Genomic DNA, 24,915 nt, shown 5'->3' with positions numbered 1-24,915 from the left:
TCCTGCTGCTGACTCACCCTCGCAGAATTTGTAAGTTTTCTTTAAAAATAAATCACAAAACCCCAGAAATCCCTCAGGACCGTGATGCCTGTGTTAAAATGAGCTGCAAGATCTGATTCTCATCTCCCACAAGTATTACACAAATGTGGTTTTTAATCTGTTCAGAAAACAGAGCAATACTTTATTCCAGCCACTTAGATTCAGACCCTGCTTTTTGTATGTAAGGGTTTGTAGAAGAGTCAGTATGCAAACACCCTTCATTTGTTGCCTTCAACTTTAGGAATTCCCTAGCAGGTCTGCTCCTAATTATTCCCAGTTTATTCTAGCCATTGTTTTTTGTTAATCTTTTTGTTTGGCTATTCTTTTTTGTTAGCATTATCTTAATCTATTAACAAAACAAAAATATTGGAAAGAGGTATGCAGCCTGGTACTTCATGGGTTGAAATAAATTCCTCACAGTGAGTCTTCAAGATAAAGTCTCGGTGTGCAAACTACCCCTGCAACTATCGTCTCTGGACTTCTTGAACCTTCCTCAGAAGGCCCTGCTGCTCTTAGTGGTAGACTAGCACAGCAGGGAGTTTCTGCTGTACAGTGAGTATTGCCTTCAGGATAAATATACTGAAACTAGGGTGTTTCAGCCTCACTCTTTCTCATTTCGTCTTCTCATCTGCTAACATTCCTGAAGTGCTAATTGACTTGCCCTTGGTTTTAATATTTTGAGCCATTTTAAGCGTAGCAAGTCTCTATCCCAAAGAGAAATAAGAACAGGTCTTTGCAAGAGAACTGGGATGGTGACCAACTTTTTCTTCTAGAACTCACTGTTTATGTTGGAGAGAGGTATGGGGGGGTTCAGCCACATCCTGCCACCAAGTTTTGTAGAGAAACAAATAGTTGAAAGAGGCTTGCAAGGTACGGAAGGAAATGCAGCACTGCTTTTCTCTCACATCACAGCAATATTCCGGCTCATGCTTTCGGGGGATATTTTTAAAGTATGTGTTTCTCATACCCTAGAAAGATTCCAGTGTGGCATTTGATGTGTGGTGATTTGCCTTTTCATTCTGCATTTCTGTTGTGATTTTGGGGTGGGAGGGGGGAACAAATACACCACACACATGCACCACCCCAACCCACAACAAAAATACCCCAAACCCCTAAGCTTCAAGACAAGTAGGCAATCAAAAGGCAGACAGCTAACTGTCTTTGTCATGGACAACCTTTGTGGCCTTAATACTTAAACAGAAACAAATATATGTAGAAAAAATCCTTTTAGGAAAGGAAAAAAAAAAAAAAGGGAAACATTCACATATGTTAATTGTTTATTGGTATTCTGAGATCTGTAGCTTTGTCTCTCAACATTTTGCAAATCTGCTTCCTTTCTTGATAGACATCTGGATCTATTGGGAATGGAAATAGAAAGGATGGCATTTGTGGTGAATGTTAATCAATGTACAATTCAGCCCCTTCCTCACTGTTAAGTATCAGGGAGTTCTACTGAAAAACCACCTCCTGTGCTTGAGCTGTCTGGCGCAATACCAAAACTTCTAAAGCTTCAGTAAGAAGATACAATATTTGCATGAGTATTGTTTCTGTTATGCTGCAGGCATCTAAAATAACTTGCTTTAGTATCAGGTGGTTGCAAGCAAACATCATTACTTCTAATACTGATACATTTTATCACTTAAAATAAAACTTGATGAGTAACTGATTTTTGCTTTAGACAGTTCAGATCTTCAAGTAAAATCAAGTCATGATGCTTGCAAATAGTGAAGTTGCTTCCTTTGCACATACAATCTTCTAAAAGCAGTTTGTCAGGATTTGGCATAATCTTATCTAGGAGTGGTTACTGCCTGTACCCTCAGCAGAGGGAGGCATAGCTGGGGAACAGGAAAGGGATTTGATACCTCTACAACATCTTTGTCCATCTGTCTTTCAAAAGACAGATTCTGGTATTGTCAGAGAAGAGAGAAGGAAAAAAAAAAAGCAGCATGTGCATTGCAAATCCTTGTGTTTTCTTAGCCATAGTTCTCAGGCACAATTGACCAGATACACACTGCTGCCTTGTCTGATTCTCCCAACAACAGGTTTGTCAAGAGCTTTGCTGCTACTTTGCAATTAATGGCAGGTTGGTAAGTTCCAACTGAAAGCCTTTGCCCACAGAATTTTGGGACTGTGAGCTCTTTGTTCACTTTAACTCAGTTTTTCTGAGGAAACTTCTGGTTTTTATGTGTATATTGAAAATTGACTCCTAGTAAGCTTGTTTAATGGAGCTCCCTTCCTCAGAAGAATGAATTTCCAGGGAAGTACACCAGGGATTCCCCAGTTTATATGTGGGTGTTCACTAAAGCATCTTAAAAGTCTGCTTCTACTCCTGTGTTCTGCCCCTGGCAAACAGAGGAATCAAACAGTTGCTTTTGAGACTTAAGATGCTTCCTGGGTGGTTAATGAGTTTTTTCCCTGGACTATGAGAATTTTACCTTGGATCATTGACTTCTCCAGAAATGCCATATTCTGTAGAACCTGTTGCTAAAACATTAATTCTATAGAAATCATCTTCCCTTTCTGTCCTGTTCCAGCTAGTTGTTTTAGACTATGTGTTTCTAAGGAACTAACCGTCGTTAGTGGTGATAATACAGAAATCAGATAACCTATTAAAGAAAGAAATGTTGGTGGATCTTTGTTGCATTTACATTGCCGAAGGAAAGGAACATCAAGATATTTCTTTCTGTGTGATCTGAATGCTTTCTTTTTTAACCTTTATAATATTCCTAGAAATCTGACTAGCAACATTACCCTCAGCCTAGTTTTGGGTTATTCAGCTTGCTAATGCATGATTTTAGACTTTTACAACAACCAAGCTGGGAAGGACACTGCTGGTTCTTCCCGTGGTGTTTTCCCTGTGAAGATGATGCAGTTCAGGACCCAGCTTTAATCTGGGAGATGTGAAAGCCAGATATCATGTGATAAATTGTCTTGAAGTAACTGTTCAGTCCAACAAAGAGGCTGCAAATCAACACATTTGTCAAGTGCTTTCCTGTTACAGATGGTAATCAACTGTTTTGAGGTTAATGTAAGACTTGCCATTCTTCTTTGTGTCTGGCACTTGCCACACAGCTAACTGGTCCTCGGTCCTAATTTTTGTAAAAATATTTTTAGTTAGTTAGTTAGTTTATTAGTTTAGGCAACTGTGCCTGTTGGAGCCAGCAGAGACCCTGATACCATATGGTTGTGGAGGAGTATGTTTCTCCTTTCCTCTCAAGGTGAGGAGGAGGGGCCATGGTTCTACAGAGCGGCACTAATTCTAAGCTTGGCAATTTCTCTTCTCATTTTAGTGAATAACTATCAACATTTACTCTTGACAGTGGTTCAGCAGACAGTATCAGCAAGAAGGAAGGTTGAATAAACCCGAGTGGATGGAGTTCACTGCTAGCTCTATTTATGACCTTTCAAAGGTGTTATGTTCATTTGCAGATATTTTTCAAACCAAAGCGTTGAAATGTTTAACTAAAACTTGTGCTAGACCACTGAAGTGAGTTCACTTGGAGCTGCACTGTGGGCCTGATTTTCTAGAGAGAAAGCAAGATATCTGTGTGAGAAGATTGGGATGTTGTCACTCTGACCCTAACCAAATTTCATCTCACTGAATCTGTTCAATCTCAGAGAAGTGCTTCTTCATTGTGCAATAGCAACACCCCTTGCACAGATAGCCCAACAGTTCATTTATCCTCCAAGTTCATTTATGTGAAACTGCTTGTGCCCCCCAGGCAGAGCTGATTGCCCTGATTTGTTAGAACTCAGCCATGGAAAATGTTTTGGAGTGGTAGTCTGAGCAGAATGCATTTGTGTTTTCATGTTGTACCCAGTGATACAAGAACTGCCTTGGAGAAGGAATCCTGGGCTTTGGGTTCTTTCTTTTTAGATATTTCAGCTTAGATGGCATTACCTTTGTAAGTTCCACAGGCACTTTAATTCTGTTGCATCACTGTTTTCCTCCTCCACATCTTGAGTGTTTATAGTATCAGCAGCTGCACTGTTGGGCAGGAAAGGAAGCTTCCTTTTGTGTGGGTATTCCTGATTTTTTTGTGGCTGCTGGTGCTGGGTTGAGGTTTTTTTTCTTTCACCCTTGTGGTATAATATTCACCCTGAGAGGGGAAACATCTTGAATACAGGACGTTGTGTTTCATGGGTGCTGAGCGCAGTGTGCTTTCAGGTTTGCCTTTGCCAATAAGCCTGGTTTCTTACTACCCATGAAGAACCTCTTTGTGTGTTGGCACATGTTGCTTACTGCTTGTGAGCTTAAATAGCAAGAACATTCAGAGGCCAGAGTGAACTCCAGTTCTGTTGAACTCAGAGGTGCTGCTTGCACTTGTGATAAGCTGCAGGCAGCTCCAAAGGCTTTGCAGTCTGAATGGCAGAGGCTGAGTAGGCAACTTGAGACTGGGATGCAAAGAGGTGATGCTGCACATTTACTGAGATGATGGCAGCTGCCCAATTACTTTCCTTCAGACTTGCCCTGCTTAAAATGAAGAGGCATGTGTAAAGGATAATAAGAGTACAAACCTTTAAGGCTTGTAAACTTCTCCACGTTTTCTCCTGCACGCCTTTAAAAAAGGTAGGCTTTAGGCAGGGGTTGGCTCCACACCCTGAATAAGGGTGGTCTGAGGGGAGGAGACTGGAAGGAGCTGAAGAAACCAGTGCTCGAATTGAGATTTTTTTTCATAGCAGAGACAAAAGGTCCCCCTGAGAGATTCCATATTGCAAAGAAGGTCATAATATTTCTCTGTGTCTCAGTACATGGTTTGAAGGAGGAGGTGAAGTCAAAAGTTAGGCATCAGTTTTGGTAGGGGGTAGTGGGTGTCCCTCTGTGAGGGACAGGATACCTTTAGAAATGTTCATGTGGGTTGGGCTGTGTTTCGTCTGACATCTGAGCGTATGCAAGGACAGGTCAGGTCTGGTTCCTAGTTTAAAGAGGAGTAAAACACAAACTGAAATACAGATTTGACAGGCATCAGAATAAAGTGTTTATTAATGTTTATCACACTGTAGTGCCTAAGATACCAGTTTCTGCTTCAGGAAGAACAGAGGATAACTATGCTTTGCGTTCCAGTGGCAGACGCTAACTTCTACCACATAAGACATTCAGTTCTAAATTCTAGAAACAGTGTTAAGTGAGCTTTCGGATACATTTCTCTCTTTCTAAGTAGTGATTTTACTAAATACAGCACTTTCTTTATTTCCTTTCTACTTCTGTTTTCAGGGCAAGACATTTCAGAGAGAGCATCAAATTTATCCATGAGTGCCGGCTTGCAGGTGAAGGCTGCCTAGTTCATTGGTATGTATATCACTTGCTAGAAAAAATTGGCAAGGATTTCTCTACCTTGATTTGGATGTTCATCATTTCAATGATAAGTTAGTGTACCTGTCCTTTTTATACCAAAATCCTCTTGAACTGAAATGCCGCCTTTATTTGAAGAAACCCAGAAGATTTTACAACAGCTACTAAAGCCTCACTCTAGGACTTTAAGTCACTAGAGTGGGCACTGCCTGCAGATAAAAGGAGCCCAAGAAATGATTCTTGGCCTTCTTTTCTCATCAAAGCTTTTTCTAGGATTGATTTGACTGGAGATGCATTGACTAGAGATGTATTATTTATTTCCCATTATTTTAATCACTGTAGTTCTAAATGTAATTTCCGTAATCCTAATGATTAATTTCTCAAACAGCTATTTTCTTTAAACTGCTGAAGCATTCAAATGTTGTATTTGTTAGTAACAAGTCTCTGATTGGAGAGATGCTCCTGTGACTGTAGGCAATAGAAAAGGAAATCCCACCCAGGGTTTTTTCTTGCTCTGTGCTATTGGTTGTAGCCTCTGTAGTCTTTGTGCTGTATGTCTTAAGTGGCATATCTGAGTCTATATATGGAATCAGAATCATCTCATGATTTGAACACTGGACACAGGCCCTGAGCATAAATCCTGAGTTTGCTACTGACTAATGAAAGGGTTGTACATGAGTCATTTGGTCAGTCTCCATGCATGTAAAACAGGGATAATTAGTCTGAATGCTGACAGAGTTTTAGAAAACGTATATTTAAATTTGTGAAGCATTTCAAAGGCACAAAATATTCTCAAACTGCCAAGGAAAAATGTCTGGTACAAGTGTAACTCACACACATTCTTTATAGTCAAAATTGCAGTAATTGGGAATATTTTTGTTCAGTGCTTTTCAACCAGTAATAGTGAATGATTCTGACTTTATTCCAGTGTTTCATGTGGGGAAACTGGAGTCCTGAAAATTGGACTTGCACAGTGCATGGATAGCAGAAAGAGGAAAAGAACTTGAGTAACCAGTTGGTACTTTAACAGTTCAGTTAAACTTCATTTTGGCCCCATAAAATCAAAGCCTTCATTCACAGTGTAGAGGGAATGGTCTTACTTCATTGCTCTGATCTATATGAGCAGAAGGAAGTGGTTGACTTATTAAAAACCAAATCTAGCTTAGAATGTGTGCACTGTCTCCTGGTTTTGTGAAGATTTACAACCTATTTCTTCCTTTCCGGTCTCTTAGAATGCACTTTTGATCTTGTCATACATTTGTTCTGATGCTATTGAAAAAGTAGCACTAAGATATTTAACTCAACTGATGTAATATTAATTGCCGGTGGCAAGCAACACAGCAGCCTGCTGTGACGTTGGGAAGTGGTACTTTGAACTGTGATCAGTGGAGTACAGCCCTACTTCAGTTTAGTGCACCTCCCTTTTCATGCAGCCTTGCAGGTGTCTCCAGGAGCGTAACATTGGTGGTTGCCTACATCATGACTATCACAGACTTTGGTTGGGAAGATGCACTGTCTGTTGTCCGCGCAGCGAGATCCTGTGCCAATCCTAACATGGGCTTCCAGAGGCAGCTACAGGACTTTGAAAAACATGATGTTGATAAGGTAAATGAACTACAGACAAATACGCTGTGAAACACAACGCAAGTCTCAGCGCATGGGCTGCTGCTTATTATTTTGAGGCCTGGATAGTTATCTGCCTGCCTGTTTTTGCTTTGAGGGTTGGGCATCTTGGCCAGGACTGCTCCACTGGGGAGGTGTGAATAGAAGTGAAGGTATCAGGGAATGCTGGATGGAAGAAGAGACAAAGCACAGCCCCTAGACAAACCTCTTGCCCAGTTGTGTTCTCAATCCAGTGATTGGTTTTTGGCTGCTAAGGCACAAGACAAGACTGACACTTCTAGAGAGGAAAAAACTGAAGAGTGGCTCAGAATGCAGTAGAAAGACCAACCTGCAAGTACCAGTTACATAAAAATAGTAGGTTTCCCACCAACACATTGATTTGGAATAGTAAGAAGAAAAGAAATAATAATCAGAAATCTTTGCTATCCAGGAGTTAAACTAGGTTCTCATTATGACTTAGGCCTTATGTTTCTGCCAGCCTTTTGTGGCTGAGGCTTAATACATTTTCTGACGTGTAGAACAGTCTCAAATCTGACCCTTTTTTCTTCTTAACCTTTGAAGGCTTTGTAGGACTAGGAGAACTGAGGGACCGGTAAGACTGCAAAGTGGTTTTCATAAAACAAAAAAGAATTTCTCACCCTGAAAAAGAACCATCCCACGCAAAAGACCTGCTCCCCGTGGGTGACTGGTGACTTCCCCTTATGTTAACAACCTACTCTGGCAGTCCCCTCTGTTTTCCATTGCTCAGCATGTTGCCATTCTCTGGGTCTTTGTACCTATTGGGTTTTAGTAAAAAAAAATAAATCAACAACAACAGTAGCAAACCAAAATCAGAAAACAAAGTACATAAGGCATGTTGGTTTTTGTTTGTTTGCCGTTTGTTTTTTTAAGTTCTATCCCTGTCATTCTGCTGCAGAAACTCAGAGTTCAGAAATTACGATTTGTTTTGCATGATGCAGCCTGCAACTGTAAATATTTGCTTTTTTTTTAATATTTAACTGAATGTTTCCTGGATCGTTTGGAACTGGTGTCAATGGTAGAATAACTGATTTTTAAGAGACAAAAGTCAGTGGGGGACTTTCCAGACTTGTCTCCTTCCTCCCTTACAGTCATTTCTATTCTAATTGGTCTGGGCTAACAGCAATGACAATTAAGGCTATATGCAAATAGCCTGATAAAGACAGTAACGTCTCTCATCTTTTCATCCACCATGGACTGCATATTCTGCCTTTTTTCCCTGAGGGGGAGGCAGTAGGTTGCAAAAAGAAATATCCACCTGTAGTCACTGGCTGGGCTGTAGTTTCCTACTGTCTCTCAACAGCAACCACATCCTTAGCAGCTGTCTGTTTACACACCTGATTTCAGTGGAGCAATGCCACCTGCCAAGGGCACGAACATTTTTCAGATTTCAGCAGCATGAGTGTTTTGCTGTGCCACTGTGGGGTAGTGTCCTGTAGGGTTTCTGGAATGGGGTCCTTTAAATCTTGTTCTTACGGGAAGGGGCTTAGTCACCTAGGTCACAACATGGTTTGCAACAATTCCAAACTTCCACATGGTAGCCTGAGGCTTCAGATTTGACCCAGGACCTTATGATATTTTAGGAATGGGAGGGAGAGTAACTGTGTTGAGGTCTTGTCTTCCAGTGTGCTAGTAAATGATCTTTATCAATAAAGCTGTCCATGAGCCCCAAGCAGAACAAAGCTATGAAAAATAAGGCTTAAAAAATTAATATTGTCACCACTAGGACAGAACAGTTGTGGTTGGTGTCTGCTTGCTGCTTCTGCAGAAAAGAACAACAAGATTGTCGGGTATGACTTAAGTGAATTCAAATTCTTCAGCTGGCAAAAAAATGACAGAAAAGGATGTGATAAAGATCTATAAAGTTGAGTGGAATAGAGAAAGTGAAGAGGTGTGATTTCCATCCTTCCCTGTAATGTGACATGGAGCTATAAATTGGCAGGTCCCAATCAAGGAAAAGGAGAGTTTTTTATACAATATGTACTTGGGGAGCTTGTTGGCATCCAGATCACTTTTTTGCTGTTAAACACAAAGATACTGCCTCAGCCTTTGAAAGTACTTAAGCTGAAAATTGCTGGAAGGTGAGGAAATTACCAGGAAAAAGGTCCCAGCATTATTGCCCTGCCATTGCCCGATTCTTTCTTTGGCATTTACATCTGGCTACTCTCATACCAAGATACAGAGCTGGACTGACCTTTGACTGGACATGCTATGTCTGTTACCATGTACTATAATCAGTCATTCGTGTCAGTAACAAATAGGGTCCTATTTTATAGCTTTTAAAGCTTCTGGACTTTTTCTTCCTAGAAGGTACCTTTCTTGATACTTACAGTACATTTTTTTACTACTTGCTTTTGTGGGTTCAGGATAAAAAAACCCGAAACCTGTATGAGTGGTTCACTTTCTGATGTTCAACCTTGCAGCTTATTGAGACTTGGGCAAGTTGGCTGGTCATATTAGCTTCCACACTAATTTAGCTTAATGTTTGTCTATGCGACAGGAGGAGGGTCCTTTTAGCTCCGGGATGTCCTCACTCAGTGGGTATTCCTTACTCCATATTACTCCAGACAACTAAGCTGTCATGCATGTGTCTTTTTTTAGGGAATGTAAAGGATTTCGGTGATTTCAAATGTGTGTTTCTGTCTCTATGTATTCTGTGCTGCTATTGAAGGACATGCAATATTGGGAGTGCTTTTCTTTAAACCGTTTGTCTTCTTAAAGGAATGTTACTTCTGCATTAGTCTGATGTTGTTTCATCCTGTTGTGTATGTTCCCTTTCTGCAGTTCAGGCAGTGGCTGAAAGAAGAATATGGGCAAAACTCTTCTCAGGATCTGCAAGAAGCCAAAAATCTTCTGAGCAAATATAAAGAGCAGGCAGAATTGCAGCAGAGTACCGGGGGAAGACAGTGGAATAACAACTTCTCATCTGTGCCATCTCTCTCATACAGCAACTACACAACAGAGACCTAATCGTAGGAGGCTGATTAATTTTTTTTTTCTTTCTACCTTTGAAAAACACCTTGCCATAATTTCCATCCCATCTTGAAAACGCTCAGCAGTAATCATGCAAACAGTTGATTTGTAGAAAGCTTCTTGATGAAAATACTACATTATGTATGTGTGTATGAGTGTGTTTGACAGAGTTTTACAATTTGGGCAGGATCAAGTTCTCTGTATGCCCAGAGAATGGTCCAATTCCTGTGGCTGAGCCAGTCAGCTAGCCACAGCTATTATCCCCTATGCCCACATTGCCTGGCATTTGCTGTGAGGTTAGCTCAACTCCTTTCATTGTAGGCTAGCAAAGGGCTCTCAGAGATGAGGTCTGGTGATCCGAGCTGTGGCAGTTTGACACCTCTGCAGTATTAATGTGGCAAAGATGGTATTTCACCTGAAGAAGGGATTTCAGGTCTGTGTCTCTGCTTCTCCTGTTCACAGTCCATTAGCAAGTAAAACTGGAGGGGTGGGATTGAATTTGAATGGTAGGTAGGCTGCAAACTGGAGCAGATGAGATATGGGTACCTGTACCCTTCTGCCAACAGTAGCATCTAGGAGAGAAGTGGGACAGACAGCTCTGAGTAATAACATCTTTAACTGCCACGGTTGTACTTGCTTCAGTGCACGTGAGGCAGAGCTGTTGGTAGAACTGCCACAGACCAAAAGCACTGAGACTGTCACCACAGCTCAGCTGATGTGCAGTGATTTAAGCCGTGGTCTCTTGATTGTGCATCTAGTCTTCCAACATAAGCTTCATTGGAGAATAGTTTATCAGGTCTCCAGTGCCACTGACCTTCATTCCCTATGGAACACGTGCCTCTTCAACATGCGCACATGATAACGTGTCTCCAAAGAGTGGGCTCGGTGTGAGTGCAAGCACCTGTTTCTTTGCTTGTGCTGTGGTTTGCTCTTTGACTTCAGCTACCTCAGAAATGCTGTTCTTGTCATCGTGGTTGTAAATGCAACTTTAAAGAATGGCCTTGTGTCATCTTAATCTGACATTGAGTGAAGTAGGTGTGTGTGCGTGTGAGTGTGTGTGTTCGTGTATATTTCACGAATGTCTGCATTTGAGTTTATTGTTTTCTTTCAGAATTGCCCATATTTCTCACTGTTTTAAAAGTTGAGTTGTTTGAATTCGACTTTCTGCCATTTAAAAGCCTCTATATATTTTGCTGCAATCAGATTTGTAGGAATGCATTTGTAAAATGTATTTTAAACTACTTTAAAAGTAGGGGCCAGACTCTGTTCTTGGTAACATTGTGTGTTTCTGGAATGGAGCCATTGCCGGACTCAAGCGTATTCTAAGAGTGTAACTTCAAATATGTCACCAGGGATGCTGGGCAGTGTATTGATTTCTGAGAGTGTAATGGGGGGTGGCACTGATGCAGAGATCATGATTTCTTCTCTTTGATGGTGGAAGGCCTGTTTTTCTTGAGAATTGCAGTGAACAAAAAAATATGTCCCAAACAGCCAGGACAGGAAACCAAAAACAACCCCCCCATTTGTTTAAATGTGATGTATATCATGCTGCAAGCTGAATACTGAGAAAAAGCAGTCAGCATACTAAATAGACTGTTGCCTCTTCCAATATTTTTGGTACTGTGACCTATCCCTTCACAAGTTTCCTTTTCATGTGATTTCCTGCTTGCTTTGGGTGGCAGTGAATTCCTTGGATGGGAGCAAGGCTTTTGGGGTCAAGTAAACTCTGGCTGTTAAATATCTGTTGTTAAGTATCTTCGAAATATGTATGTTAAGGCTTTTGAAATACAGATCTTAAGTATCAATAATTGCCAAAAAGGAAAAAAGAGAATGGGGTGGAACTGGCCTGACCATTTCATCTTAGTCCAAGCCTGCATCAGGGTTTTGTTGCACTAAGTGCTTTAAGGGTACTGAACACAGTGAGGGCAGGATAACCATGTCTGTGTTGCAGTAAGGGATGCTGTTGGATTTGGGAAAAGTGCTGGAACTGACTTGTTTTTTAAGCTTGTAGCTAGGTGAACCACTACCTATTTGTTATATCCAACTACTGCTCTGTGTTTGCCTGGTAAGAGAAGCATTTAGCGCTTCTTGAAGATGTTGATCTGCAAATAATTGGCTTTTCAGGAATTCCAGCACATCAGTGCCCTCCTTGGCAATCTTCACTGTGCTCTGAGGTCAGATGTGGGAACTGGAAAACACTTTCCTCGGTAACAGGGTCTGACACACATTGAGGATGCTGCTCCATTTCTTCAACCCTCTACTCATAATAGGGTATATAATGCGACTGCAGCCTGTCCCACCTGTGCTCTTGCAGGTATCCAGTCAGTCCATCCTGTAGCTGACAGCCAACACTAGCTATCCCATAACACTGCTGGCGCTCCTGTCCTTGCAGTAGTAACCCTGCAAGCACTGGTAAGTTGGCAATTCCTTTGTTCTGTTCTGACAAATTCAAAGCAGAACAGGAGCATCTGTTAATGTTGTGTGTCTAAGATTATTCTGTACTGGATTTTTTTGATAGTTTGGCTATCTGCAAGTAGTCAGTCCCATGTATAGGATTTTTTGGTTGTTTTTTTTTTTTTTAGAAGTGACTTTGGCTTTAGGACCATATAGTCACATTGATGTGCATTTATGCTGCAGCTTGAAAGCAGATACAGGGTAAAGCAGGAAGACTGAGGAAGTGCCATATTGTCAGCAAGTGGAAGTGCTTCTCTCTTTTTAAAAAGACAAAAGAGGTATTTTCTATGGTCTCTTCTACATCTTTAGTGGTCTTGTGTATTACTGCATTTAAGAGTGGTAAAAGAGCAACAGCAGTGTAAGAAAACTTGGACCTGGTTTGGCCACGTAGGGAGCAGAATGATAGTTTACTCCTTCATTACCATGAGGTGCAGAAGAGAGAGTAGCTACAGTTCCCACCTTTGGCCTTTTTAGAAAGGGAGAGGAGCTAACACAGACTGAGAACACGACATGATTTGTCTTCCAACCAGCCTTTCAGTGGCAGTTTGTAGGACTTTCTAGCTATTTGGAACATGACTAGACCCTCGTCCACCTCTTAGTAGTTGGCATTTACAGTGTAGACAATGCATTCAGTTATTTTGTTTCTGTACTTCAAAACGCTGTCCTCATTTTGGTGTTCACTGGAAAATGTATAAAGTTTATAACACTGTATTGGATATCCAGATTTGAAATATGTAATAGATTTTATTTGGCTAAACTCAATATCCATGTGTGATTATAAGCAGATGTTTAGTGTTATACAATGTAGGTAATGGGTAAATGCAGTAGTATTTATTACCCTGATTTTTAACCTGGAAAGAGTTGCTTCCTTACATTTTGTGTCTGGGTGGGAAGATATGGCAAATCACATCTCTGTTTTTTAAAAAGGACAGTAATAACACTGATTGCTATAATGGCCACTGCCTATAAAGAAGTCAGTGAAAAATTATAGTCATTACTTCAGCTAGTTTGAAAACTCTAAACCCAGTAAGCTTCTTGATTCTCTGTCTTCCTCTTCCTGGGCATCTTAGTGAAGCCTTGATTGCTTTTTCCAAATGTTTGTATTTAATACGTTCTACAGTTTTTTTATAAATAAAAGTAAATGTTAACACCTGATCTGCTTGTGTATTTCTTGACATAAATATAATCTCTGGAAGGTTTCTACTCACTGATTAATCCCTGCAGATACAGTAAGAGTACAAGACAAACTCTTCCTGGTATTTATATTACTTTCTTCTCCTGCACACAGACTTCTTCAGACTTCCCCTCTCTTCACCCAGTTCTTCCAGGTAAGTTCAAGAATCTGCAGAACAAGTATCTTTTGAGGGTAGTGCCACAAAAGGATGTTGCATGTTGCTCTCTTATCATTGCTGGCCCATCATTACAACAGCATATGTGGTGAATCCAAATTTGTTCTTTTGAAATACCTTCTTTTCCATAGGACACTGCTTTAGGGCTTAATTAGCTGTAAAACTGAAATGATTTACAGACTGTCAAGACTCAAGGCTCTCGGTAGTGGTTTGTCAGAGGATGCTGATGTAAGTAGCAGCTGATGATTCTCCGGGAAAAAAAACCCAAATTTAAAACCTTGTAGTGTAAGGGAGGGGGAAAAGCCCCATTTAAATTCCCACAGATAACACTGAATTTCTGGTTTGACACTGCTTTTGCTCAGATGGTAATTCTGGCATTTGAACAACAAAAAAACCAACCCCAAAACCCCACCAACATGAAAGTGTAATCAGTCATGCCTAAGTAGCCAGATCTCATTGCCACTTTAGTCATTGCTGAAGGCTGAACTGTCCCTCCAGTGGGACTCCCTCATCATGAAGACAAAGTTAGATGCTCTGTCTCAGTGGGTTTTGGGGTCTTTTCTTTTTTGTCTTCTCCTCCCTCTCCCAGCTATTGTTAGTTTATAGACTGCTGGGAACGGGTGGAAGTTTCCTAAGGGATCTCGAGGATTCAGCTAACTAATAATATAGTGCCCTAGAATAAAATTAATGGGTCTGTAGATATTTCAGTTCATCTTCAGTGTAAGAGGGATGACTGATTTTATCAGTGTGTTTCAGTCTCTTTCCTAATTTTCTATGCAGACTTTAAATTCAGTGCAGCCTGCTGTCTGAAGCTTGATTTAGTAATTAACTCCATTTTCCTATCTGTTTTCTGTAGCAGTGTCTTAGATATATGTGCTATAGCATTGATGAGACAGAAATCAGGTTTAAAATGTAGTATCTTGTGGATTAGGAAACTCTTCTAAGTTTTAGAGTATACTTCCTCCTGCCCTCAAAGGCAAGCAGCAGTTTTCAAATAAAAAATGCAAAGCTGCTTTGTCTTCCTTTTGACCACTTAGTCCCTCTCGTGGGCAATTTGTATCCAAATCACATGAAAAAAATTGCAACCATGGTGCCATACTGCTTCCAACTTCTTATCTTCTTTAATTCAATCTTAAATTTGACTGTCGTGAGTTCTAGAAGGTGGCAGTTGTGATTTGATTCATGTAGGACTGCCCCACTGTGCGGTAAACTGAGGGAGCTGGAGGGTGCGCACGCGTGTCCTTAGCTGTGCTTGTAACTTGATGAGGAGATTGGGCTTTGCCAGCAAATTATGAGAGTCCTTCCACCTCCTCAAGGGAGTTGTACTGGGGAGGGAAAATTACGATGGTCTTTAGAAAGTATTAGCATAAGGAAGATGATCTTGCACTGTACAGTGTTTCTGCAGAAACCATTGGAGACACAAAGTATGTGACAGAAATAGCTATTTTCACACTTAGTTTTCAGCAGAACTTTAAATGTGGCTCTCATTTTCCATGTGCCCCAACTCCCGGGTGTTTAACTATTTCATTGCTATGTTCAGCTGCTGTCCAGTGGTGGTGTCCTGCCTTCACCCCGGGAACAAGTTCTTTTTCACAGATGTTTGGATGTTTGCTTTGCTCTAGTGAATTATGCAAACTGCACTCTACCAAAAGTGAGTAGCTTGTGAGTAGCAAGATGACTTCCTGTAGTTTCCATGTAGTTTCTAGTGTACTTATTAGGAGCAGGCATCTGTGAAGTGTTAGCAGGAGGTGCCTTTTTGCCATTGAACTACTGCATAGCTCAGCCCTTGTAAGAGACTTGATTCCACTCCTTTAAGCTGAATGCATCTGCAGGAAATTGGGAATAAAATTCATTTGCAAGCAGTCTCAAAAAATGGGATTTGCAGTGAGACGTGCATCCAGTTTCTATTTTAGTTGAAGCAATTATGAATGTGCAGGTTTGTCCCCTTCATTATTCATTGAACTATGAATACAGAGATCAGAAGCAAGATACCCAAGCTACTTGAAGTGCAAAGTGTTTTAAGTTGTTTGCTCTCTTGGTCATCTGTTCACATAGGCATTAGCAAAGCACACCTGTAGATCTGGGCAGACACATTTACAGAGACCCTTGGAAAATCATCTTCTTTCTCCAAAAGCAAGTGAGTTTTTATTTAATTTGACAGATACAGAGGCTGGGATTTTTGTTACAATTTATTGAACCCCTTCTCTTCCTACTTTTCAATTTTTTTTGGTGTGATTTTATTTTTTTTTCATACCTGGTATTTATCCCAGAGCTCTCAAGTTAGAATAAGTGAGTGCCAATGTGTGGTTTGCAAACAAATAATTTCCTGCAAATGTGTATTAATAAAAAAAGCTTATGTTACAAGGCTGCTGATTTAATTAATTGTGTGGAGGTGGTGGTTTGCCAAGCCTGCCGTGACTTCTGTGGATGTTGTCATCATCTGTGGCAGTCTGGCTCCTGTACAGCGGAGTGTTTTGGAAGAGTAACACTGATCCATGACAGTGTTGAACCTGACATTTGAAAAGTTAAAAAGGGACATGTAACTTGTATTTGTGTGTCAAAAAGCAGTGTTCATTGTGGACTAGCATCCTGTGCAGGTTACTGATTACAAACGGTATTTTGCTTGATTCTCTCTATTACTTTTTTTTTTTTTTCTTTTTTTGAAGGCATGTAGGACTTTGTTGAAAGCTTCTAAGTAGGGGAAGACTCTGCCCTGTGTTTAGAGAAAGTGTGTGTTGAAGATGTCAGAATTATGTCTGTGTTTATGCGTGCTTATTTTATATTTTCCCAAGGATTCCATTTTGGAAGTACTTGCAAGTAAGTCTGCAGCATACAACTTTCCCAGCAAAACTACTTATGTGATTCCTGAATGTCTCAAAAAGAAAAAAACCTCAAAGCTGTAAAAAAACCCAACCCTGAGTGCTCTGCAAGTGTTGATCAAATCCACACATTTTAGACACGAGATTCTTCTGTTCTTAGGTAGCTTATTTGATTGATAATGTCTAGTTTGCAGTGAGGCTTTTACCAGACCCGATAAAGATCTCCATTCCTCTGTAAGGTAGGGTATGTCATGCAGCAGCTTGTGTCCCCTGAGTAAAGCCTAGGTTTTTTTTCAGAAATCTGCAGTCTGGGCACATTTGCAAGATGCAGAAAGCACCTCTGTTGCACACAAGTGAACTGGTTGGGCATTTACCCCAGAAAAAAAATGACTCTTCTGTTTGAGAATCCTGAAAGCCATTTACATTTCTGCAGATCTCAGGGGCTGTGCAAGTACAACTCAGTAATTTCTCGGCTAGGTTAAAGGCTGTACGACTGAAGTTAACCATCACTAGTAAGTTTGGGGGAGGAATGGGAAAAGGACTGTCACAATACACAACCTAGCAGGGTATATTATAGAAATGGACTAATTCAAGTGTACTCTGGACTTTGCTGTCACTAGCAAGATCTTAAATACTCCTTCCTTAGCCATGTTTTCTTTCCAAGAAACTGAGGGGCTTGTGACATGTTTAGAGTTCACCTTCATTTCCCCGGGCTTGTTACCTTACATAAGTCAATTGCACTGGAGGAAATGTTTGTCTTGTGAGTTCTCACGTATTTCTATCTGGGCTTTTCTTCCTTAGAATTTATACATCCTCGATAATCATGTAAGTTGCCAAAATGGCATAGGAAGGGTTACAAGAGCACCTGTGATGCAGTAAGACATGCTAAGAAGTTCAGTAGTGCCTTGTGTCTCAAAAGACTTGTGGTTTTGGCTTATCAAGAAGGCATAGTGAGTCAGCTGCCTTTGTCCAATCCATTGCTGGATGGAGAAGCATTTGGGATTCTGTTCCCTAGCCTCCCACAGCTTGCTGTGTGACTGGGCAAGTTGCTTTAGCTCTGGTTTGCTTCATTTTCCCAATGAAATAGTGTTATGACTTTCCCTGGTACACCTCTGCAAAGCTCCCAGTGAAAAGCACCACATCGGGTTTGGTTGGATATTGTTAAATGAGGTGTCTGCCCTTCATCTGAGGGGTGTCAAAATGTCTCAGGAACAGAGATTCTGAAATGGGGCAAGGAGCTCTGGTGGCTTCTTGCTTATTCTCAATGCCTTGGTCCCACCTGCATAGGAAGTGCTGTGCTGCACAGGAGTTGATTGGAACAAGGTCTGATTCCCTAAGTACCAATTGCTGTATTTCAGCATTATTAACATAACATATAGATGTCATTGTTTCTATATGGCAAAAAAGAAAAAGATTGAAGTGGAAGGAGTCCAGAAAAATTCTTGCTGTAATTGCCCTGACAAAATCTATCCCACAAGTACAGCTGCTGAACATAAAATCTCAGGTAAGACCTAAAGGTGGGGGAGAAATATGTCATGTGCCTGTGATGTCAAAAGTGATGAGGGGAGCATGTGGAGGAGGAATAGCATATGGGAAAAAAAATGAAAGCATTAGAATGCCTAAAGGTAATATGATAAGGGCTGGTGATACATGTGCTGAGATGCACTCCAGGAAAAAACCTCCAGGTGAAAAAATATATGAAAGGGAATCTCCATCGTTTCCTATACTTTGGATATATGGTTATGGTGATAGAGGAAAAAAAAAGTGATGTCCTGATTTTCCCCTAGGCTTGTTCTGGAAAAAAAAAAAGTGCATATGGAGAAGGCATCCAATAAAAGCTGCTCTGAGAACAAAAATAATGCTTCTTTGGCCAAGCTGCTGCTGCTACTTTTGGACTGTTTCATGGAAGACATGAATTTGATTAATTTCCAAAGACTGCTTGGAAACTCCAGGCAGCAGGGCAAGGGACTCCCCCCTTGGCTTAGCTGTTTTTCTCTGAATGCATTTCACTTGTGTGAATACAGTCAGCGCCACTTCTGAGGTCATTTCTGGGGAAGGTCAGTGCATGAGGACTGACCCTCTGTTCCTCAGTCTGAGTGATTTGGGAGCCTTGGTGCCTTGAAATGCTTTGAGCTTCCAGCAGGATTAGGGAATTTGCAGCACCTTAGCTAAAAATGAAAGCTCCCTTTAGTTTCAAACCAGAGCAGACTGAAACTGTTTATCATGGAAGCCTCTGACTTTCTATTGATGGCCAGGTTCTCCTGCCTCTTTCTCTGGTTGCCTCCAGGACAAGGCTGGATGATTTGGTCTGGTTTCGTCCCTCCAGGCCTCTCTCCCTCCCTTCAAGACTGAATGAATGTGGTTGCTGAACTCCATGTTATTCAACAAAGTCAAACTGTTTTATCCACTTTTAATTTGAAACACAGATATTAGGTTGGCTAGAAATTAATAGATTATTTACTTAGCTGAAAATAACCCATATTGAGGACCAGGCTGCAGAAACAGCAGAGGTAAGAGTAGGGAGAGCATGGTTTGGTGAGTGATCTGAGAGTAATTTGCCAGCTCTGATGGGAAACAATAATGTGGAGGAAGAGACAGTAATCAGTGAATCAATCCACATGGCTCACTTAAAAATACCTCCTTTTTTTGTGGCTTTGGTTACAAGAATGCTTTGTGGGCAGCAGAAGAAAGGCACTAGTAGTTGCTTTAAACAAGCTGTATTCTAATTGCACATTTCACAGAGTCCCGTGAACTTCTGAGCAAGAGAATTTCCACCCGTGCGCACATCAAGGGCAGGGGGAGGGCAAATGGGCAGTGGATATTCTAAACAAGCAGTTGCAGTTATTGTAAGCAGAAGCTTTTGTAAATAGTGCTAGATTGCAATTAAAGAGCACATTTATCTGAGAAGGGACAGGATGAGACACTAGAAACCCCATTTCAATAGAGGCTCCCGCAGTGGTGCCTGAAGGAAATATTTGACAATGAGGTCGTCTGTAAAGTCCATCTTCTCCTGAGAAATGGTAATAAACAGGGTCCTGTCTCCATCACCTAGAGTAAAGCCTGCACAGTGATAGGAATCGCCTGCCAGTGCATCCCAGCTGGCCCTGTGCTTTGACACACGGCGCGTTCTGGCTTCCCAGAGGGCTCATGAGCTCTGGCAGAGAACTAGGCCAGGGCTGAGCTTGTAACCCTGCCCAGCTCAGGCTCAGCTGAGCACAGCCCCACTGTATGGTTTACTGGCAAACTGGAAAGCTGTGCCCCAGGCAACTAGGAGTTGATTGTGCATGAGTAATAATTGCAAGTGTTCCGTTTGGGAGAGGATTATCCTGGAGAGCCGGAGGGGAAGCTTTAAACATGAAGTGCAATCCTGCGATAAGCCTTTAATGCACATTTTCAAAAGTCAGCAGTGCTTTGGGCAGTATTGCTTTTTTAGCCACCCTGCAAAGGGAGGCTATCAGTATTCTTGGTCTGTTGCATGTTGTTGCAGCTTCAGGAAGCAGGAGCTTTGCAGTTCGAGGATGATTTTTATTGGGCCCTGCAGATGCAAAGTCATTCCCAGAGGGAAGCCATAGCAGTCAGGAAAAGGAAGACCTCTCTTACTGTACACCTTCTATTCCACCTGTCAGTTACATGTGGGAAGATTTTATGAAGACTACATTCTTGAGATGGGATCTTTATTACCTGTTGGAGAAAGTCCAGGGAAGGGTCACGAAGATGATCAGAGGGCTGGAGCACCTCTGTTACAAAGACAGGCTGAAGGAGTTGGGGCTATTCAGCCTAGAGAAGAGAAGGCTCTGGGAAGACCTTAGAGCACCTTCCAGTACCTGAAGGGGCTACAGAAAAGCCGGGGAGGGGCTTTTCACCAGAGGGGGTAGTGATAGCACAGGGGATAATGGTTTTAAATTGAAAGAGGGGAGATTTAGGTTAGAGATAAGGAAGAAATTCTTCACCATGAAGGTAGTGAGGCACTGGAATAAGTTGCCCAGGGAGGTTGTGGATGCCCCCTTCCTGGAGGTGTTCAAGGCCAGGTTAGATGAGGCTTTGTGCAGCCTGGTCTAGTGGGAGGTGTCTGTGCTCCCAGGGGTTTGGAACATGATGATCTTTAAGGTTCCTTCTGACCTTTTACTGTTGTGTGATTTAAACAAGACTACTGATGGTGTATAGCCTAATCTTAACACTTCTAAGGAACTTCCAGCAAGGTGGTGTGTTTAAAATCCTCCTGGCATCTGACGGCTTGAACAACGCACGTGACAGTTGCTTGATGTGCAGATGCCTGATGTGCTCGTCTTTGAAAGTAACACATAAAATGTCATGGAAAAAAGCTCACAATCATACAGTGACTTTGGGTTGTCATACAATTTCTTTTTTTCCTGCAGTCTTCTCGAGCTTTGCACATACGATTCTCAGTTTCTGTCGCTGTTGGTGCGTTGGACAGTTACGGTGCACACTTGTTAAGACCCACGTGGTGAATAGTCATACCAGGTAACCTGATCTCAATGGGGTTTGTAGTGGCTTGGCTCAGTGAAGGTAAGAGAAAAGCGTAAGGATGTTTCTAGAGGAAAGCCAAGCAAGGCTTTGATTTTGGTCTGTTGGTTTCCTGCATTTTTATCACAAGGAGAAAGCTCTACAAGCAAATAGCAACAACTGTGGGAGCTGCAAGGAAAATTTGGAGGCACTTTCAGGAGCTTTGTACATTTTGTGAGAAGGATACAGTGAGGTAGAGTGAAGTTTTTGTTCTGGATTTTCTGAGAGGGCAGAAAAGATGGCTAATAGTGCATGTAAACAGAAAGATGAAAGGAAAGTGACTCTTCTCCAAGAATGACATTGACTACTGTATCTCAATGCACCAAAAAAACCCCAATAATGAAAATCAGATGACTAGCCAAACTGATGGGTTTAGTCTAGTGTATAGACAAACTACCTGCTAGTGAACTGTTCTTGGCAGTGCAATGGTTACAGCACTGTTGTGATACTTCTGGTGAGCAGTGGGAATACGAGGAGAGAGCATGAATGCACCAGTAGAGAAGATTTAAGACTTGCAGGCTTGGACTACTTGAGCCTATGTTGACAGCTGATGTTCTCCAGAGCAGTGGGAAGTCAGCCCCAGCTTTCCTCTCTTTGTACTTGAAATTTTGTACTTTAAAGTCTTGCCTACATAGAGAGGTAAAATTAAGCCAAAAATGCATCTGGAAAATGATGTTGCAGGTGGACAAACCATACTCCCTTAAGCTCTGAGGAGCTTGATTAAAGTGTGCACTAAGGTGAATTATTTTTCTGAGTTTTGCAGATACAACATGGTTCCTTTTTTTTTTTTTTTTCAAGCTGTTTAGTGGCACCAAGAGTTATCCTCATCCCAAGGTACTCGAGGCATCTACCCTTGTTGATCCCATGTGCTGTAGCTGCTTCGTGCATGCATAAACTGAAGATGGAAGTGACTCTACTTCTTCTGCTCGATTTCTCCATGCTGGAATAACCCGCTGTTCTGCCTTATGGGCCTTCCTTGAATGGTCTCTGTGCTCTGGAAATGTGAATTAATATTGTAAAGTGTAAATTTATAGATTGGGAGTTCCCAAAAGGATCCTTTCAACCTCTGGTGAGTGTCAAAATAATGGGAACTTGGTTCAAGGGGACTTTTGAGGGAAGAGGAAAGAATTGATCCCAAGCAGAGCTGGAGCAGCCCTTGTAACATGCATTCCCAAATGAGCCTTGGGCAGCAATAATGATGTTCTTGAATTCACTGTCCCTGTCAGACATGTTTGGTTTTTATTTTCCTATTGAGGACAGTTGTACTGCTGCTTCTTCAACAATATGGCATGATGCAAATTTGCCTTACAAAAATGAAGTACCAGTCTTTGGAACTCACCTCGTCCCTAGTAGAGGGGACTTTATCTGACTGTCCCATGTGGAAACACACACCTGTCCCAAGCACAGGATTACTAGAGTATCTAGGCACTGCTCTCCCTAGCATATTGAGATACATTACACATTAAATTGATATTGTTCTAAGTTTCAGGCTGGAGTTTAGGTGAATAGGGAACAACAACACTGAAACTGTGTCCTGGGACTGCTGTTAATAATATCATGCTGTCAGTGCTGTGGAGGCTTGGAAGTAGCTGTGCCAGTAAAGTCCTCATCTGAGAGATGGCTCAGAAGCCCTGATACATGTGCCATTTCATTCAGGGCATTTAGCATTACTGAAGAAGCCCTGTGCCAGCAGAGAATTTTGTCCACATCCCTTCAAACACTGTTGTCTGTCCTTTTCAAAAAGTCATTGCCTTGCAGCTGGGGAGGGAAGCCTCATAATTCACAGCTGCTTGGGCAGCATAGCAGCAGGCAGCCCATTGCATTGGCAGGACCTGGACTGTCTGTCTCTCTGCAACAGGCAGCTCCTGGCCCAGACACTTTTCTCCCAGTGAAGCCAGTGGGGAAACTCCTCCTGAGCTCAGCAACAGCAGGATCTGGCTTTTGGTGCTTTGAGGAGTAGTTTGTTAAGGCCACCAACGGCCACTTCTTTCTTCTGCTTTCCCACCCCCACACCTCTCTCCTTCTCAAGGCCTCCAGCTGCAGCACCAGTGTGGGGGGAAGGCTGATGTAGTAACAAAGAGGTGTAATAGGATTTTGCCTTACATAAGATGAAATCACATTGCTTCTCTACTTCTCATACCGTTGCACTATCACAAATGCATTCACTCATCTGCAAGGACAAAACGTCTGTGAAAGAAAAGCCTTGGAGAAATTTTCAACACCTAGCAGGTTTGAGAAATACCTTCTTTACAGCAGCCATTGGCAGTGATTCCTATGATTTTTAAGCAAGAAGAGCTGGGGAGCACTGCAAGGGGGGTTTGGGAGGCTTTTTAAGTCTGGTAGGTCTAAATATCTGGAGGGGATAAAAAGGAAGGATGTGTCCAGTGGTGGACCTAAGGTGCTGCAGGAAAACCAGGGGCAAGTTACCATTGCCAGCCTCTTGCTCTGACCAGGAGCCTATGGTGTCTTTCAGTTCAGTCACAGCCAGAATTGCATTGGTGTCTTTCAGTTCAGTCACAGCCAGAATTGCATTTTTTTTTTAACAGGCACTGTATTTGTTGAAAAAAATAATACATTAAAAAAAGAATAATTTTAAAAAAGGTAACAAAATGAGTAATGCTAAGTGGGTGAGGGAATTTCTTGGTGTTTTCTAGCATGCAGCACCTTCAGTAGAAGTGTGCATGGCTAAGCTTGCATCACTGACAATGTGAAAAACTTTATTTTGCTTCAAAAGGGAAGCATTTGCCCATGTTAGTAAGCCACCCTTCAGAGTATCCTTCCTGTTCATGCTAACCAAGGGTAGCCATGCATGCAGAGATCTCCTTTTCTCTTTTTTTCCCATTAGAAAAGAGCAACCTGCTACAAAAGTGAATGCAATAGGCCATCCAGTCTGTATCAGCTGCCAACAGTTGCTGCAGCTGTTAACTCCTCAGAAGGTAGTGTGGGCCAGCATCAAGTGCCAGGCAAATTTCAGAGAATATTCAGAATTTTCTGGGGACTAAGGGAAACAAAGCAAGATGGACACTGTGTTTTAAAAGGGGAGTTTTTCCCATGTCACTGAAAGGAAAGCAATGCTGTGTTGCCACTGAGAATTTCCCTCCCTACCTTTGCAAATCTCCCCTTGGTGGTCAGAGCTTTGCTTCAGCCACTGTAAAGCAAGTTAGTGAAACACCAGACACTGCCAATAGGAAACTTTCTGGATGTGTGCAGAAGCTCTTGCTTGTGCAGGGTATTTTCAGTTCTCCCTGCCAGCACCTATGCAGACTAGTGTCAGATTTTCTTCTACCTAAACTTCACTGAGTCCCAAGTGTCATCCTCCATCAAGACTGTCATGGTTTACAGCACTACAATTGCCAGAGCCCTGCCTTACATGGTGACACCAACAGCTGCTGTGATCTGGAGTGGATAAAAAGGTGGGAGGAGATATAATAATGTATTGTCACTAGAGTCACTGTTCAGGGACACATTTCCAAAATCAGCCAAGAATTTCCCAAAGTGGCCACAATGCTGTGAAGTTTCTTCCTGACTTGGGACAATATTTCAGCTCTTGTGTATTTTCCTTCACATTTACTAGTTTTAAATTCTGTCAGCCATGTGTTCACTTGCTCTTTGCAGATTGTGGTATGCTCTCAGCATCTTTGGAAATAAGGCTTTATGAGCACTGTGCTGCTGGGCTTAGCCAATGAAGGAGGGGCATCCTGTAGCCTCCTTCCATCAGGCTTTACCAGGTGTGGAGGAAAAGCACACCTCACAGCCAGCTGAGGAGTAATGCAGCCATTGATCTCCCTCTGGTCTCCAGCAGTAGCTTGCTCTTTGGAGAACA

The 24,915-nt window shown here is 41.8% G+C and overlaps 1 protein-coding gene across 1 annotated transcript in view; it reads left to right on the top strand.

Moving 5' to 3' along the window:
* DUSP22 (dual specificity phosphatase 22) overlaps positions 1 to 10,621 on the top strand; it is a gene marked incomplete at its 5' end in the record, with an annotated part of 35,866 nt that extends 25,245 nt beyond the window's left edge. Inside the window, 4 exons of the mRNA XM_010000909.1 lie at positions 1 to 30; positions 5,255 to 5,329; positions 6,766 to 6,937; positions 9,758 to 10,621. The exon at positions 1 to 30 is cut by the window's left edge and continues 6 nt beyond it. Of these exons, the coding sequence (XP_009999211.1) occupies positions 1 to 30; positions 5,255 to 5,329; positions 6,766 to 6,937; positions 9,758 to 9,943 (463 nt within the window). The remainder of the gene's footprint in view (positions 31 to 5,254; positions 5,330 to 6,765; positions 6,938 to 9,757) is intronic.
* Between the last annotated feature and the right edge of the window lie 14,294 nt (positions 10,622 to 24,915).

The sequence above is a fragment of the Chaetura pelagica genome, unplaced genomic scaffold (genome assembly GCF_000747805.2).
Source record: "Chaetura pelagica isolate M959 unplaced genomic scaffold, ChaPel_1.0 scaffold104, whole genome shotgun sequence".
In the NCBI taxonomy this organism is placed as follows: Eukaryota; Metazoa; Chordata; class Aves; order Apodiformes; family Apodidae; genus Chaetura; species Chaetura pelagica.
Note: the sequence above shows the minus strand (reverse complement) of the source record. Positions and strands in the feature narration are given on the sequence as shown.